Source organism: Caretta caretta, chromosome 26 (assembly GCF_965140235.1).
Source record: "Caretta caretta isolate rCarCar2 chromosome 26, rCarCar1.hap1, whole genome shotgun sequence".
Taxonomy (NCBI): Eukaryota; Metazoa; Chordata; order Testudines; family Cheloniidae; genus Caretta; species Caretta caretta.
In genome coordinates, this window is record NC_134231.1 from 1,454,002 (window position 1) to 1,469,397 (window position 15,396).

General features: G+C 43.2%; 1 protein-coding gene across 3 annotated transcripts in view; it reads right to left on the reverse strand.

The window, feature by feature from the left end:
• The window catches only part of LOC125626410 (disintegrin and metalloproteinase domain-containing protein 9), a 53,133-nt gene that overhangs the window by 9,081 nt on the left and 28,656 nt on the right, over positions 1–15,396 (reverse strand). For 2 of the 3 annotated variants that reach the window (XM_048829335.2, XM_048829337.2), the window contains 11 exons: positions 15,274–15,339; positions 14,659–14,730; positions 12,864–13,033; positions 11,334–11,415; positions 6,732–6,865; positions 4,617–4,788; positions 4,390–4,482; positions 3,908–4,103; positions 3,285–3,390; positions 2,357–2,540; positions 1,402–1,482 (listed from right to left, as the gene is read on the reverse strand). In XM_048829335.2, the coding sequence (XP_048685292.1) occupies positions 1,402–1,482; positions 2,357–2,540; positions 3,285–3,390; positions 3,908–4,103; positions 4,390–4,482; positions 4,617–4,788; positions 6,732–6,865; positions 11,334–11,415; positions 12,864–13,033; positions 14,659–14,730; positions 15,274–15,339 (1,356 nt within the window). The remainder of the gene's footprint in view (positions 1–1,401; positions 1,483–2,356; positions 2,541–3,284; positions 3,391–3,907; positions 4,104–4,389; positions 4,483–4,616; positions 4,789–6,731; positions 6,866–11,333; positions 11,416–12,863; positions 13,034–14,658; positions 14,731–15,273; positions 15,340–15,396) is intronic. The other variant, XM_048829336.2, reaches the window with a different exon arrangement.

The window sequence follows — 15,396 nt, forward strand, 5'->3', positions numbered from 1 at the left end:
CTGTTTAAACAAAATCATTTCTGGACTAGGCAGCCTATAAACAGTTGTATTAAAAAAACAGTTTTGTAAACAGTAATGCTTGGGTTATACTAGCCAGAAAAAACATTGTATTAAAACAGGTTTTAAAACCTGTTCAGCTCACATTATTTAATAGCCAGTGAAGATGGAACATCAAGGTGACTTTCATGTTAACTGCACAGAAAAGCAACTTCACATAATAAAGCCGGCCCTCTAGGGCTTTCAAACAAAAAGCAGTGTTTCTACATTAAAGAGCTTTCTGTTAGTTCAGGGGTGGGCAAAATTTTTGGTCCGAGGGCCACATCTGGGTATGGAAATTGTATGGCGGGCCATGAATGCTCACAAAATTGTGGGTTGGGGTGCAGGAGGGGGTGAGGGCTCTGGCTGGGGGTGCAGGCTCTGGGATGGGGCTGGGCATGAGGGATCTGGGATGCAAGAGGGTGCTCCAGGCTGGGACCGATGGGTTTGGAGGGCAGGAGGGGGATCAGGGCTGGGACAGGTGTTTGGGGCACAGGAGGGGGTCAGGGGTGCCAGCTCTGGGCGGTGCTTATCTCAAGCAGCTCCCAGAAGCAGTGGCATGTCCCGCTCTGGCTCCTATGCGGAGGCACGGCTAGGCGGCTCTGCACACTGCCCTGTCTGCAGGCACCACCCCTGCAGCTCCCATTGGCCATAGTTCCCGGCCAATGAAAGCTGCAGGGGTTGTGTTTGGGGCGGGGGCAGCATGTGGAGCCCCCTGGCTGCCCCTACGCACAGGACCCAGAGGGGGAGACATGCCACTGCTTCTGGGAGCCACGCAGAGTGGGGCAAGTTATTTATTTTTAAGGTCAGGCTTGACAAAGCCCTGGCTGGGATGATTTAGTTGGAGATGGGCCTGCTTTGAGCAGGGGGTTGGACTAGATGACCTCCTGAGGTCCCTTCCAACCCTGATATTCTATGATTCTATGATTAAGTCCCCTACCCTGCTCCCCAGCTGAAGCGCCAGAGCAGGGCAAGCCCCAGACCCTGCTCCCCGGCGGAAGCTTGAGGGCCGGATTAAAACATCTGGAGGGCCGGATGCAGCCCCCGGGCCATAGTTTGCCCACCCCTGTGTTAGTTACATTCTTTAGGTAGAGAGCAATGAAAGGTTTGTAGCACTAAAACAGCTAATTATTAAACACAAGTTACTGGGCTGAATACAGAGGTGAGTGAAATTCCATAAAACAAAGTCAGACTCAATGATATAGTGGTCTGTTCACACCTTAAAGATCTATGAATCTGAGCTTTCTTACTGAAGAGCACCCCGAGAAAACGATATTGCCCAATATGAGAAACACCCAAGAAATACTGCAGGACTTTCAGACCAGGCTGGATCAGAATAGAAGGGGACTTTTATGCCTGACTTACCCCATGTCCGTGGCATTTTTTCTCCACATCGCAGTCATAGTTCAGAACAGAGACACTTACACACTGGAAGTGCCTACAGACCTAGGGAAGTAAAAAGACACAAGAGTACCCCCAATCCAAATAAGATGGTTCTGGACTAACTAATACTATCACCTCCCACACTTCCTCCCCTCCCGTTCTCCAACACCTGTTTTACCCCGGACTCTTGCTCAGTTTATGAGTTCACGGCCTGTGCTACTTCCACGCTACCTTCAATTAGTGCTCCACGGCAAGCTCACACCACTTGAAGAATGCACATTCTTCTCTAACCCTGGAAGCTTTAAGACTGATATAAACTTGTTTGCTGTAATAAGGAATTTATAAGGTTTGTTGCAAATGAGCTGCATTTTCATCTAAAATCCTTCCCACAAGGCCTTAATACAGAGCAGTAGTATCAGAATCATCCATGGTACAAATGTACAGATAGCAAGGTACCATACCACTGCCGGGGAAGAGTTAGGTGCAGCCCCTATGCTGAACTATAGGAAGGAAATAGTTCTCTCTCCTTTTCAGCCAGCTTGATAATTACAATGTATGGACGCAGACCTGAATTTCCACCCGTTGCCTGAAAAGCAGTTTTTGTATAGCTAGTTCTTCTTGATCACCGATTTCCAGAGATCCTTATCCAAACTTAACACTTGCTTTTGTTTCTTCTAAAAAGAACTTCCGTTCAAAGAAATTTATTCACAGAGTCCATTTCCAGGGAGAGTGTTACTCACTTAGTGTTGGGGAAGGAGGAGATGGGGAAGTAATGAATTGTTAAGTTTGGCATTAGTTGCATGCACCAACATGAAGGTGAATTAATATGTATGTGTATGCATGTAAACAAGGAGCTGCAAATGATATACACACATCTAACAACTCATTTAGGTTTTTCCTAGGAATCTTTTAAGGTTATTAATTTGTTATTGCTTACTTTTCCAGTATCACATTTTGTGCCTTCATTCACCATTCCAGGATCTGGAACATCTGATCCTAGCTGGAAATCCACACCCCAACACGTAGTGCCTCTGATGGGGGTTTGAATAATCGCAGGTTCAATCCCAAAAACAGGCATGGTTTTCACATTCTCACACTGCAGCTTCCCACACATGGCATTCCTACAACAATAGTATAATTTAAGGACTGTTATGATTCTGGTGTTTAATTCTTTCTGCCTTCCTTTCCTAATGGACGATTATTAAAGATCAGATGAGATACACTCCCAAATACTAACATCACACTGAAGTGAAGAGCAGAACAAAAGTGAGCTGTGCATCAGTCTAAAACCACAATGAGGATATGGATTTACCCCTGCTCTTGGCAAAAGTTTGTGAACCTCAAACAAAAGCAAATACACCCCTGCACCACCATTATGTAGCTAATGGAAAAAAAAAAGTCAGCGAAAGAGCATGTCTACATGACACCATTATTCAAAGTGCAGGTTCGTTATTTCCAAGATGCCTCTTTCTATACATTAATTTATTAAACTTTACAGCAAGAACTGTTTGAAAAATTCATGCCCATTTAGATAAAGACTAATATTATAATAGAGTTATAAAGTAATTTGAAATTTTTTGTACATTTATGTATTTGTAACCTAAGCTCCAATAACGCAGATTCAAAATTTAAGGCTTTAAAAGAACTTTTCTAAGCTACTCTATTTTGGTTTTTGAAAGACACACACAGCATTTGTGAAGGCAGATTATGGGGCAGTGTGTGTCTATGACAAATCTCTATTATCAAGCTGTGCTATGTATAAAGATTTGACCGCTGGATAATTCTAAGGCCTCTGAATGTGGATTTTTAGAGACTTTCTGAATGATACCTGTTATACATTCCCTCCCTCATTAAACCGAACTCACCAGCTGGAACACTTTTTGTAGTCATTGCCATGGTAACCACAGTTGCCAAACCTGTCACCTTTGGAATTCACTTCAGCAAAACAAATGTTAGGGGCAGCCTTTGCTCCTGCAAAGACAGAGGGGTAACCAGGTCAGCTAACAGAGAGTCAGAGAAGCATCTCACACTGTGCACGTACTTCTCTCTAGCCCCAAAACCCATGTCGCATCTGCAGCATGAATAGTTGGAAAGCTTGACCAAAATACACAAATGGGGTAAAACTGTTGGTCCGGACAGGTTCCAAGCTAACAGTACTGAGAGACAATACAGTCACTTAGAAAGAAATATTATTAGCTGGACATTAAGTCTTGATGAATAGATTTAGCCTTATAAATAGAATCTGACAAGGTGAGTATATCATAGCAAGGAAATTAGTAGTACTTGAATCCACAGCACAGCAACGAATTTTATGGGACAACAGAAGTTAATTTGTCATAAATGCCAGAAAGAGTTTAAAATCCTTTGCCAATTCCAGCTGGTCTTTTCTTATAAACTAAAATAACCTAAAATCCATATTCGTAAACAAATTGGGTGTTTTCTCTCTTTTAGCCATGGCCCTCCGAAACATTACAATCATCATCCTTACTTGAGCCGAAGATAGCCTGACACTGCGCATCGTAGTACTGGCAAACCCCATTGTAACAATAGGCTTCATCATTCTGGCACGGGTACCCATTCTGAACAGTGACGTCTTGCTGACAGAACTGGGAGGTCCCATTGCAGTACTCTGGGAGATCACATTCATTGGTACTTGCCCGGCACACAGTGCCTCCTGGAAGAAACTGGAAGGGGAGGAAAAAGGAAAAATAAAATCCCAAGTGAAGATGTAAAAAGCCATACATCAATATACATTCTGAAAATAAATCCAAAAACAGCCTAACAAGACTGAACATGCACTTTGCTGAAGTCACACTTTTGTGCTGGACACATGCAAAAGTCTTCCCAGCTCAACAGAGACTACTTCCCTCCTGGACCCACTAATCAAGCCTGGCACTCCTTTTTCCTCAGAGTCAGTGGAGAATGCTTTAAGCCATGAGATTCTTCCAACACCATCCTGGGATCCCTTACCTGACATTTTTTACAGCAGTCGCCATACGCACATTCAGCCCCTGCTCGGAGTTTGCAAGTATCTGATTCACAGCAAGGATCACTTTCACATTCCTGTAAATTAAAGAAGTAAGAGTAATTTAGTTAATGATAAACAAATCATATCTGCACCCGTGCAGAAATGCAGGCAGACTGCATTTAACATAGAGTCACGTGAGCAACATTGGTGAACTGTCCCAGTTACTAACCTTTGGTGAACCGCAGTCACACTCCTCCCCAGCATCCACCAACTTGTTGCCACAAAATGGGATGCTATAGGTTTCATCAGGGTTGGGAACATTAAGCAGGCAGCTTCCACCTTTGTTCAGAGTTAACTTCTCAAAGTCTTCTGCACTGCAGCTGCTGAAATTTCTGGACCCTCTGCAACAGAATATATTAGCAATTCTTTACACTATGTTTACTTATGAGTTATTCTTAACCAGCATTCTTGTGCTATAAAGAGTCAGTCTAGCAAAAATTAGAGCCAACAGCTAGAGACAGATGAGGACAATATAGTAAGACTCTAAATGTGGAATGAGGCATAAATCTTTCTGCTACATTCATAAAGCAAAAATCTTTACTTAAAGGAAAATTGACCACCCATTAAGAAAATATTTAAATAGTACCATGAGTTCAATTATATAACCTCCTGATGACAAAATAACGAACAGAGTCAAAATCAGAAAAATAATACAAGGGAATAGGTGTCATCTAAACAAAGGTCTGGGATCCATGAACTCCTGAGTTAAGTCATGTAACCTTTCAGTTCCCAAACACAAGGATAATATAGGGTTGTCCACAGAGCAAGCTAATGAAAATAAGCTAGGGTGTGAATTTAAAGTGTAATAGCTATTCCACACTAGCTCCCCCTGTGGACATTTCTTATTCTGCACTAAAAGTGCCTTTGTGCAGTTTTACTCCTGGTGGAATTCTGCGCCACTGCACATGCGCAGAATTTATGTCCCGTACAGATTTCTTTGCTTCCCCACAGAAAAATTACTTTCTGACGGGGAGGCAAAGGGAAGCCACAAGAGCAGTCATATGACCCTTTCCAGCAGTATGCTTTGGGTACCCAGGGCAGCCGGCAGAGAGACAGACCACTGTGGGGCTGGGAACGGGACTAGTAAAGACCCAGCTGGTGCCTCCTACCCTGCACTGGGCTCAGCTGCTTGTCCCAGCTGGGCTGGGGAGGACTGGACTTCCTCTTCCCCTACACGGCATCTGGGGCTGTGTCAGACCCACCCCCAGATTTCTCCGCCACTGCAGGAGCTTCCTGCACCCACTGCTCCTAAGCTGCAGCAGGAGGGATCATTCTACAGGGAGCTGCTCCCGCATCTGCCCCCACCTCATACTCAGACCCTCCCGCTGAGCCCCAAACACACCCCACACCCAGAACCCCTCCGACAAGCCCCACTCCCCCTGCACCTGGACCATCCCAACGAGCCACTCGCACCCAGATCCCCACCCTACCGAGTCCCAACCAGCTGCACCTGGATCCCCACCCCATTGAGCCCTACTCCCCCAGCATCTGGACCTCCCCCACTGAGCTCCCCACACCCCAACCTCCCTGCCGAGCTCTGTCTCCCCCCCCCACAGACCTCCCCATTGAGCCCCAACCACCTTCACCTGGACCCCCCTGCAGAGTCCCATTACTGTTGTACCCAGAACCCCTCCACAAGCCCCTGAGAATCCAGATCCCCCCCAACAACTGCATCCCCCACTGAGCCACCCACACCCAGATTGCCCCACACAGAACCCTCTCAACCCACACCTGGATCCCCCCACACTAAGCTCCTCCACACTTGGATCCTGCCTTGCTGATCCTGCCTGCCCACTCCTGGTGCACCTAGCACAGAAGAGCAGGGCCTGGGGTGTTTCTGGGGCAGGCCCAGTCTTTGCGCTGTGTCAGGATTGGGTGCAGCCTCACCGTTAAGTCCATGTCCTGGGGTCGGGGGGAGCTGCACAGTGATCTCCCACCAGCACCAGTGGCCTGTGCTCCCCAATGCCATGCTGGAGCCTCCACATTTATTTGACAAATAAAATTTGCAGAATTTTAAAATACTGTGTGCAGAATTATTAATTTTTTGGTGCAGAATGGCATCAGGAGTAGCAGTTGAGTTTAGTCCACTTTAAGTGGACATCTTAGTTTATTCTGCATTAACTTCATGTGTAGATAACCCCTAATATTTGCCTTCCTCCTAAGCATGTTGTGAAAATTAATTAGCTGTTTATAAGAATGTTTTCAATAGTAACGGTGTCCTATAAATCTTTGTTCATCATCTATGAACATATCCTCCAACCTGGCATAAAGGAAAGTTACTTACGATGCTCCCGAGTTCATAATACAGTTTTCTGCTCCACATTGACAAACTCTTTCATCATCATGGTTCATTCCCAGGTTATGACCCAGCTCGTGAGCAACAATTGACGCAAACATCTGCACACTGATTTGCCCAAACTACACAAGACCAAAACAAAAAGAGTGAATTACCGTCGTGTCTGTACTAGGACGAAGCCCATTTTCCCCCAGCCCCTTCAGAAACTTAGTACCAGGCTTAGTCACTGCATTAACGTGATCTTCAGAGTCGGGTACCTAGACGGTTTACGCTTTCTAACTTGTACAAGTACATAGTTGACCGTAGATTGATAACAGAATATAGAGGCTTGTGTCTCTAGCTTAATTGTTCTCCAGCTCTGGTCCAGGACCCCTGGTGGCCTGTGGAGCACCTACTTGTCTGTCATGCGGTGTTCTCTCTTCTCTGTTTCTAGCTGCTACACAGCATACAGAAGTTGAACTATGTCGAATAACTTACTATTACTTTTCCATATACACCATTCCCAGAGATGTCATGTGATCATGGATGGGCAGAGTCATCTTCACTCTATTAGATCTGGTGCATATTATGGGAACGTTTGAGAATCTCTGCTCCAAGTCAACAGTTTGAAAGGCAACTCTGGCTAATTTAGTTGCCTACTGAAATAAATTGGGAGATCCCAGTTCAATTTCCACTGGGTAGGTATCCACATTACAAAAACCTCAAGGCTGTCACTTAGTGTCAATTGTGATTGTTAGCAGAGAAGCTACCTGAATGTAGAGCTCACAGTGACTAAGTGCATGAGCAACAACAGAGGAACTCAAAAAGAAAAGGAGTACTTGTGGCACCTTAGAGACTAACCAATTTATTTGAGCATGAGCTTTCGTGAGCTACAGCTCACTTCATCAGATGTTTACCGTGGAAACTGCAGCAGACTTTATATACACACAGAGAATATGAAACAATACCTCCTCCCACCCCACTGTCCTGCTGGTAATAGCTTATCTAAAATGATCAACAGGTGGGCCATTTCCAGCACAAATCCAGGTTTTCTCACCCTCCACCCCCCCACACAAATTCACTCTCCTGCTGGTGCTAGCCCATCCAAAGTGACAACTCTTTACATAATCAAGTCGGGCTATTTCCTGCATAGATCAAGGTTTTCTCACATCCCCCCCACCCCCATACACACACAAACTCACTCTCCTGCTGGTAGTAGCTCATCTAAACTGACCACTCTCCAAGTTTAAATCCAAGTTAAACCAGAACATCTGGGGGGGGGGGTAGGAAAAAACAAGAGGAAACAGGCTACCTTGCATAATGACTTAGCCACTCCCAGTCTCTATTTAAGCCTAAATTAATAGTATCCAATTTGCAAATGAATTCCAATTCAGCAGTTTCTCGCTGGAGTCTGGATTTGAAGTTTTTTTGTTTTAAGATAGCGACCTTCATGTCTGTGATTGCGTGACCAGAGAGATTGAAGTGTTCTCCGACTGGTTTATGAATGTTATAATTCTTGACATCTGATTTGTGTCCATTTATTCTTTTACGTAGAGACTGTCCAGTTTGACCAATGTACATGGCAGAGGGGCATTGCTGGCACATGATAGCATATATCACATTGGTGGATGTGCAGGTGAACGAGCCTCTGATAGTGTGGCTGATGTTATTAGGCCCTGTGATGGTGTCCCCTGAATAGATATGTGGGCACAATTGGCAACGGGCTTTGTTGCAAGGATAAGTTCCTGGGTTAGTGGTTCTGTTGTGTGGTATGTGGTTGTTGGTGAGTATTTGCTTCAGGTTGCGGGGCTGTCTGTAGGCAAGGACTGGCCTGTCTCCCAAGACTTGTGAGAGTGTTGGGTCATCCTTTAGGATAGGTTGTAGATCCTTAATAATGCGTTGGAGGGGTTTTAGTTGGGGGCTGAAGGTGACCGCTAGTGGCGTTCTGTTATTTTCTTTGTTAGGCCTGTCCTGTAGTAGGTAACTTCTGGGAACTCTTCTGGCTCTATCAATCTGTTTCTTTACTTCTGCAGGTGGGTATTGTAGTTGTAAGAAAGCTTGACAGAGATCTTGTAGGTGTTTGTCTCTGTCTGAGGGGTTGGAGCAAATGCGGTTGTATCGCAGAGCTTGGCTGTAGACGATGGATCGTGTGGTGTGGTCAGGGTGAAAGCTGGAGGCATGCAGGTAGGAATAGCGGTCAGTAGGTTTCCGGTATAGGGTGGTGTTTATGTGGCCATTGTTTATTAGCACTGTAGTGTCCAGGAAGTGGATCTCTTGTGTGGACTGGACCAGGCTGAGGTTGGTGGTGGGATGGAAATTGTTGAAATCATGGTGGAACAGAGGAACTGAACACTACTGCAGCTACAAGGCTGTTCTATAAATCCAGGAGTGACATCAGTTAGACTAAAAACACATGTGGTATCCATCTGCCACCACGTCTGCACTATGGCACAGCTAAAGTTCCAGAACACCGGGCATTGCTGTTTACACCAGTGGGGCATCACACCTACCCATGCAGAATTAGACAGATCATCAGCCACTGCATTACTAGCCCAGGAACTAAACAACTGCCTTTTCTTCACCCCCAGACCAATGCACACCTCCTTTCATAACCACGCAAGCAGCAATTTGAGTATCTCTGGTGCAAGTTTTCTGTAACTATTCCAAGGAAGTGAGATTGCACAGTGATGATTTTGGTGCTGGCAAACGGTCTAAATGAGGAGTTCTGTTAATTGACTCCTTATTGAAATCTGCTCCTGCTGCTGCTTGTGGAGTGGCTGAAAAGCCCCACCTGCATATCGCTTTAGTTTCTCACAGTCATAGCGCTGTGAATCTCTAATTTTCACAACAGTGATACTGAAGTTACATTGCAGTTTCATGCAACAGGACAGTTGCCTAGCTAAATCCTTGCCCTCTGATTTGGGAGTGCTCTTTGTGAATCCAAAAGTCATGCACAGACTTGGGGATAGATTTCTAGAGGAGCACTTTGCTGTATTAATTTAGATGGGATATATGGGTCCAAAGAGTGAAAGGTGTTAAAACAAACCAGGCACTGTCCAACATGAAAAGGTATTAAACAAGGTTCAGAGTGTGGTACACAGAGACCTCAGCCTGCTTCGTACCATGGCAGAAGTCCTTTTAATTTTTTATTAAAGATACAGAAAGGAAGGAAAAACAGTTAAAGCACTTGAAATGTGAAGTATTAAATAAGACATTCATTTTAACATCATTCCTTTTTCTTCTTCCTTTAAGCTGGGTAACGTTTTTAGAAAGAGAAAAAAAAACCCTTGTTTGACAGTCTTTCAGATTGTAATGGTAATAACTACTTGTCCTTTTGGGGGGAAAAAAGAAGTTAATTTAGATGGGCTGGAGCGGTCATTGTTGCTGCTGTTGTTAAAGTCCAGTCCCATTTCCTAGAAGGAAAAACAAGACATAACAAAGGGAGAGAAAAGCACAGCGAAGATAGAAAATGCAGTTTCTGTCTTTGGTATCGTCTTTCACTTGCAACTTCACAGCTGGAAAAAAACACAGGCCCAGCGCACAATTTTATTAGCCACTCTGAGACCTGGCAATTTTGTACCTGCATTGGGTTGTTTACAGCACTGCTTTTAGCTGCTTCTTTCTGGTTACTGGCTTACAGCAGTATTGCAAAATATAATTTTGGCAACCTAAGCTGGACTTATTAAACAAAAGAGGAAAGAGACAGAAAAGAGAAGGCATAATGTGGGGAAGGAAAGGAACACACACGGGGAGGGATCAATGACAAACTTTCACATCCCAGGTGATGTTGGGGATTCAGCCAGAGCTGAAGGAGGTGGCCAAGTCATCTGGCTACTTCTTTCTGGCCCAGGCTGGTCAGGACATCTTTCAGGATTGGGAAAAAGAAGGTCTGGGGCCCTAGGATACAGTTGAGTTGGCAGCCATGATGGCGAAGCTCGCTCCTTCCTCTTCTCTTTCAGTCAGCCCAGTCTTTCCCTAGCAGCCTCTCACTCTCTCTCTCTCCCCCCCCCTTTTTTTTTTTTAAGGCCCCCACCAATTAGGTCTAGTTTCTGACACACCAATTTTGGTGAATTGATTTCCGGTCTCATACTGTTGTTGTTTACCAGACACGATCTAACAATGTCCTTGAATTATACCGAAATACCATTTTTTTTTGGACTGATTCAGTCTGTCCCTTTTTTGCACCTTTTCCCCATCAGCATGGGGAAAGTTATCGTGACATTTTCTGAACTTTCACTTTTTACAGTTGAGCTCACAAGTAGGGTAAATGTGTAGATCCAATTATCACAACAACCCATAGCTCCCACTGACTTCAACCAGAGATATGGGTGTTCAGCGCCTCTCAGAAAGGAGCAAGGCCTTTGATACTCAATGCTGCCTGCAGAGGAAGGGCACTGACAGCTCCTAAGGTCTTAGAACATGACCTAATCTGGGACTCTGAGTTGCAGTACGTATACAAAGGGGAGAGTTAAAGGAGGCAGAAAGCAGCAGCTAGTAAGAATTCTCTTGCTTCTAGAGGTTAAGTCAGATCCTTAATATTGTCTCCTTTGATATTAAAGACACAGAGTTCACGTAAAAGTTTTATTTAAAGGGGTATTAAAGATATCCTACCACATTAATCCCTCCTGCATGGCTTTTGGAGCAGACTGTTCCAACATAGGCCATTCCTGCAGTTCCACCAAACCCCTTCTTCCTAGAGCACATTAGACAGAAAAAAATTAAAGAAGAGTCAACATAACTGTGCTGGAGGCAGGACAGCCTAGAATACCACGACCAGCTGTGCCGCTGCTCAGGGCATCTTTCTGTGCCACATAAAAGCAGTCGTGGTTCTGCTTCTGCTTTTCAGTTACCTGACAGGAAGTACACAGTGCCACGAAAGCACGACGGATATTAACACCATGCTTTTATTTAGACGCTGGTTTGTTTTTTAAAACTGGGACTATATAATTTAGAGAGAGTCAATGCCCACTCCACCCCAAAATATAAATGTAAGTAATATACCAACCCTATTTTTTTCTTTAAGTTTCTATTGTAGTGGTTTCTTTGTTATTCTCCATTAACTTCCCTTTCCTCAGCTTCCCCTTTGAGTCTTTAAATTTTGTTTCTCCAATATTCTCATAGAAAGTCTGAGTGTAATACTACAACATGTACGGTGTTTAACCTTGCATAACAGGCAAGAGTACAGCGAAGTCTTAATATCAAACTTTATAATATCAAGCTTTTTTTGTGTGAAATAAATCTGCTGGAAGGAGCTACCTGCCAAACTGCCCTCTGACACATTGTAAGTTACCAAGCCTACATCATGTGATCTCAGTACAGTATGCTACAGATTATTTTAGTAACAAGAATGTCCCACATGTGGCTTCCAAATATTAAACAAACTCCAGCTTAAGAAAGGGATGCTAATAGTGCAATGATGCAAAAGTGCCAGTGACATGGAGAAACAAGCTAATTCTACACAGTAAGGCTCAAACCATGTAACTTGCTTCTGGACATTGATGACAGAAACAGCTTGTGCTCCATTAAACCACAACATTCAACACTCCACAGCTGTGATAATTATGGACTTCAAGGGAAAAGCCCTAGATCTACAAGTCTATCCAATAAATGATGTGACAAAGGCTTATCTGTGAAGTCACCCACAGCTGTGAGCTTTGTAATAAGAGAAATTAAGCAGCATCAAGTTTGGAACAATCCAAAAATTGTTCTAATTTTAGGAAAAAGAACAGGAGGACTTGTGGCACCTTAGAGACTAACCAATTTATTTGAGCATACAGCTCACTTCATCGAATGCTCATGAAAGCTTATGCTCAAATAAATTGGTTAGTCTCTAACGTGCCAAAAGTCCTCCTTTTCTTTTTGCGAATACAGACTAACATGGCTGCTACTCTGAAACCTCTAATTTTAGTGATATCCCCATTTGTCAGGAACAAGTTGGTGCTGAATGTTCTCACTGCTTCAGTAAACAGCACGTGCAGCAGATTGTTTCCGACTGCTCATAGTAAAGCCGTTACCATGGAATCTTCATTTAATGTAACCTTTATGTCTGCAGTTACATGTTAATACAAATAAGCAAACTCTCCTGGCAAAGGCCTTTCTTAAAATTATTTCTGGATGGGGAAAAAGATTCCCAGCACTTACAGAACAAACTGGGCACTGTCATGTCGTCGACGCGTGACAAGATTCTTCTCTCGCCACTGTACAAAGTTCCCCAGCACATCGCCTGCACTTCCGTCTGTGCTAATCAAGTTTTCATACTTCCAAATCTCCAAGCCAACCAGCACGATGCGAATATTCAGCATAATGTACATCTGAAAAGGCAAAGAAAAGGGGAATGTAGAGCAAAGCTGAGAATGGCCAGATCTGAGCATGCCATAGGATAAATTGTTTTTTAATATTATATATAATCACAGTACCAAAATCTAATTTTTCAGTTTTCCGATGTAATATGAATGTCAGTTTTCCAAATCATATATGTCCTGCTAATAAATTTTAGTAGGCTAAAGGACTAGTGCCTATATACCACAGCGATAGGGTGCTATAGAAAAAACAAAAAGATAGACAAATAGAAAGGATCCTGAACACGAACCAATAGTGTCCCCAGCAAACCAAAGTCAAATTAAAACAGAACACAACAGATCCATAGTTCTTAAGGCCTGAAGAGACAACTGTGATCATCTAGTCTGACCTCACCTGGATAATACAGGTCATCACACTTCCCTGAATTAATTCCTGCTTCAAAACCAATAGTTGTGGTTGAACTCAAGAATATCTTTTATAAAAACAAACAATCTTGATTTCAAGATTTCCAGTTATGGAGAATCCACCTCAATCCTTGGTAAATAAATACTACCACCACCTTACAGCTCCCTCTAGCTCCATGGTGAGATGTTGTCAGTTCAACAGTGTCATAAACAATACAGCTAAGGGTAGCATAAAATCCCTCCTTTACCTGTAAGGGATTAAGAAGCTCAAATCAGCTGGTTGGCACCTGACCAAAAGGACCAATAAGGGAAGAAGATACTTTCAAATCTGGGGGGCCAGGAGGGGGGCTGTTTGTGCTCTCTCTGTTGCACTCTCTTGGGACAGAGAGAGGGACCAGGCAGGAAAAAAACATCTCCTAAACCCGTATCTGAAATAAGCATCTAAGATTACAAAATTTGTAAGTAAAGGCAAGGAAATGCATTAGATTATCTTTTGTTTTAGCCTGTGAATTTTCCCTATGCTAAGAGGGAGGTTTATTCCGGTTTTAGTAACTTTGAAGTTGAGCCTAGAGGGGAAATCTTTTTATAACCCTGTAAAATTACCTTCCATCCTGATTTTACAGAGGTGCTTCTTTTACTTTTTTCTTTATAATAAAGTTCTTCTTTTAAGAACCTGGTTGATTTTAGTGTCCTAAAAATAAAGGGTCTGGTCTGTACTTTTATTAAAGGCAATTGGTTGGTATATTATTCTCAAGCCTCCCCAGGAAAGGGAGTGAAAGGGGTTGGGGGGATATTTTGGGGAAATCGGAACTCCAAGTGGTCCTTTTCCTGAATCTTTGTCTAAATCACTTGGTGGTGGCAGCAATACCGTCCAAAGACAAGGAAAGGATTTGTGCCTTGTGGAAGTTTTTAACCTAAGCTGTCAGAAATGAGCTTAGGGGGTCTTTCATGCAGGTCCCCACATCTGTACTCCAGAGTTCAAAGGGGGGGGAACCCTGACAAACAGTAACTCCAAGGGAGGAGTGCTTCCCACTGAATCATCAACATCACTTCCAATAGGACACTGGATTTCCCTTGTTCATTCACTTACTAACCAGGTCCTGACCCTGCTTAGCAGGATTCTGACAAGATAACAGACCAAGGTGGTCAGTTTATAAAATTAAATACTTAAGTTGCAAGGCTACAACATTCAATAATATTGCCAATTTAGACACAGTATAGCTTTAACTTACACTATCCAGGTAATTTGCTAGATGCACCATCTCTTCTCTCACAGCAGTTTCACTCCTACCCAAGAGTTCATACTGCAATATAAAGAGATTTATTAATGGAAATAAGACGTGATTGACATGATTATAAGACACAAGAGGAAGAACAACATATTTTAAGTATTATTGTCAGGCTCCAAGTTTCATGTTTGGAAGATAAAGCCTGGAACTGCTGTCAGAAAAAAAGCACCAGAAGAGGGCAAACTAGTAGGCAGCACATTTACAGATGGAGTCAGATCATCATCTGTTCAAGAGAGGCAGAACAGGAAGGGAAATATTCTCCTTTGACCATTAGAATCCTTGACTGTAAAGCTCTGACCCTCTGAGGTTTTACTGTATATCCTATTTTGCAATGGTAGTAACATTGTATATATTTGAATTGTCTAGGTTATGTCTGGTATTGTCCTTTAATAAATCCATTTGTAATAATGAGGGCTGAAAAAACGTTTTAGTACAAAAAGGTACATTATTACTCTGCCTTAAAACGTTTTATAATTATTTGGGGTGTGGGTGTTTAAGTTACTTCTGAGCCCTCCACCATAAGCAAAGAACTAAGGAAAAACCAATATATAATCCTACCCTTTCTTTGTCCACAACTATGAACAGCTCCACATATCTTGTCTGGGGCAGTATAGCTCTTTTCCTCTGCAAACAGGAAGAAAAAAAACACATTTTCTTTGTAGTCAACAAGTTCATCTGTAT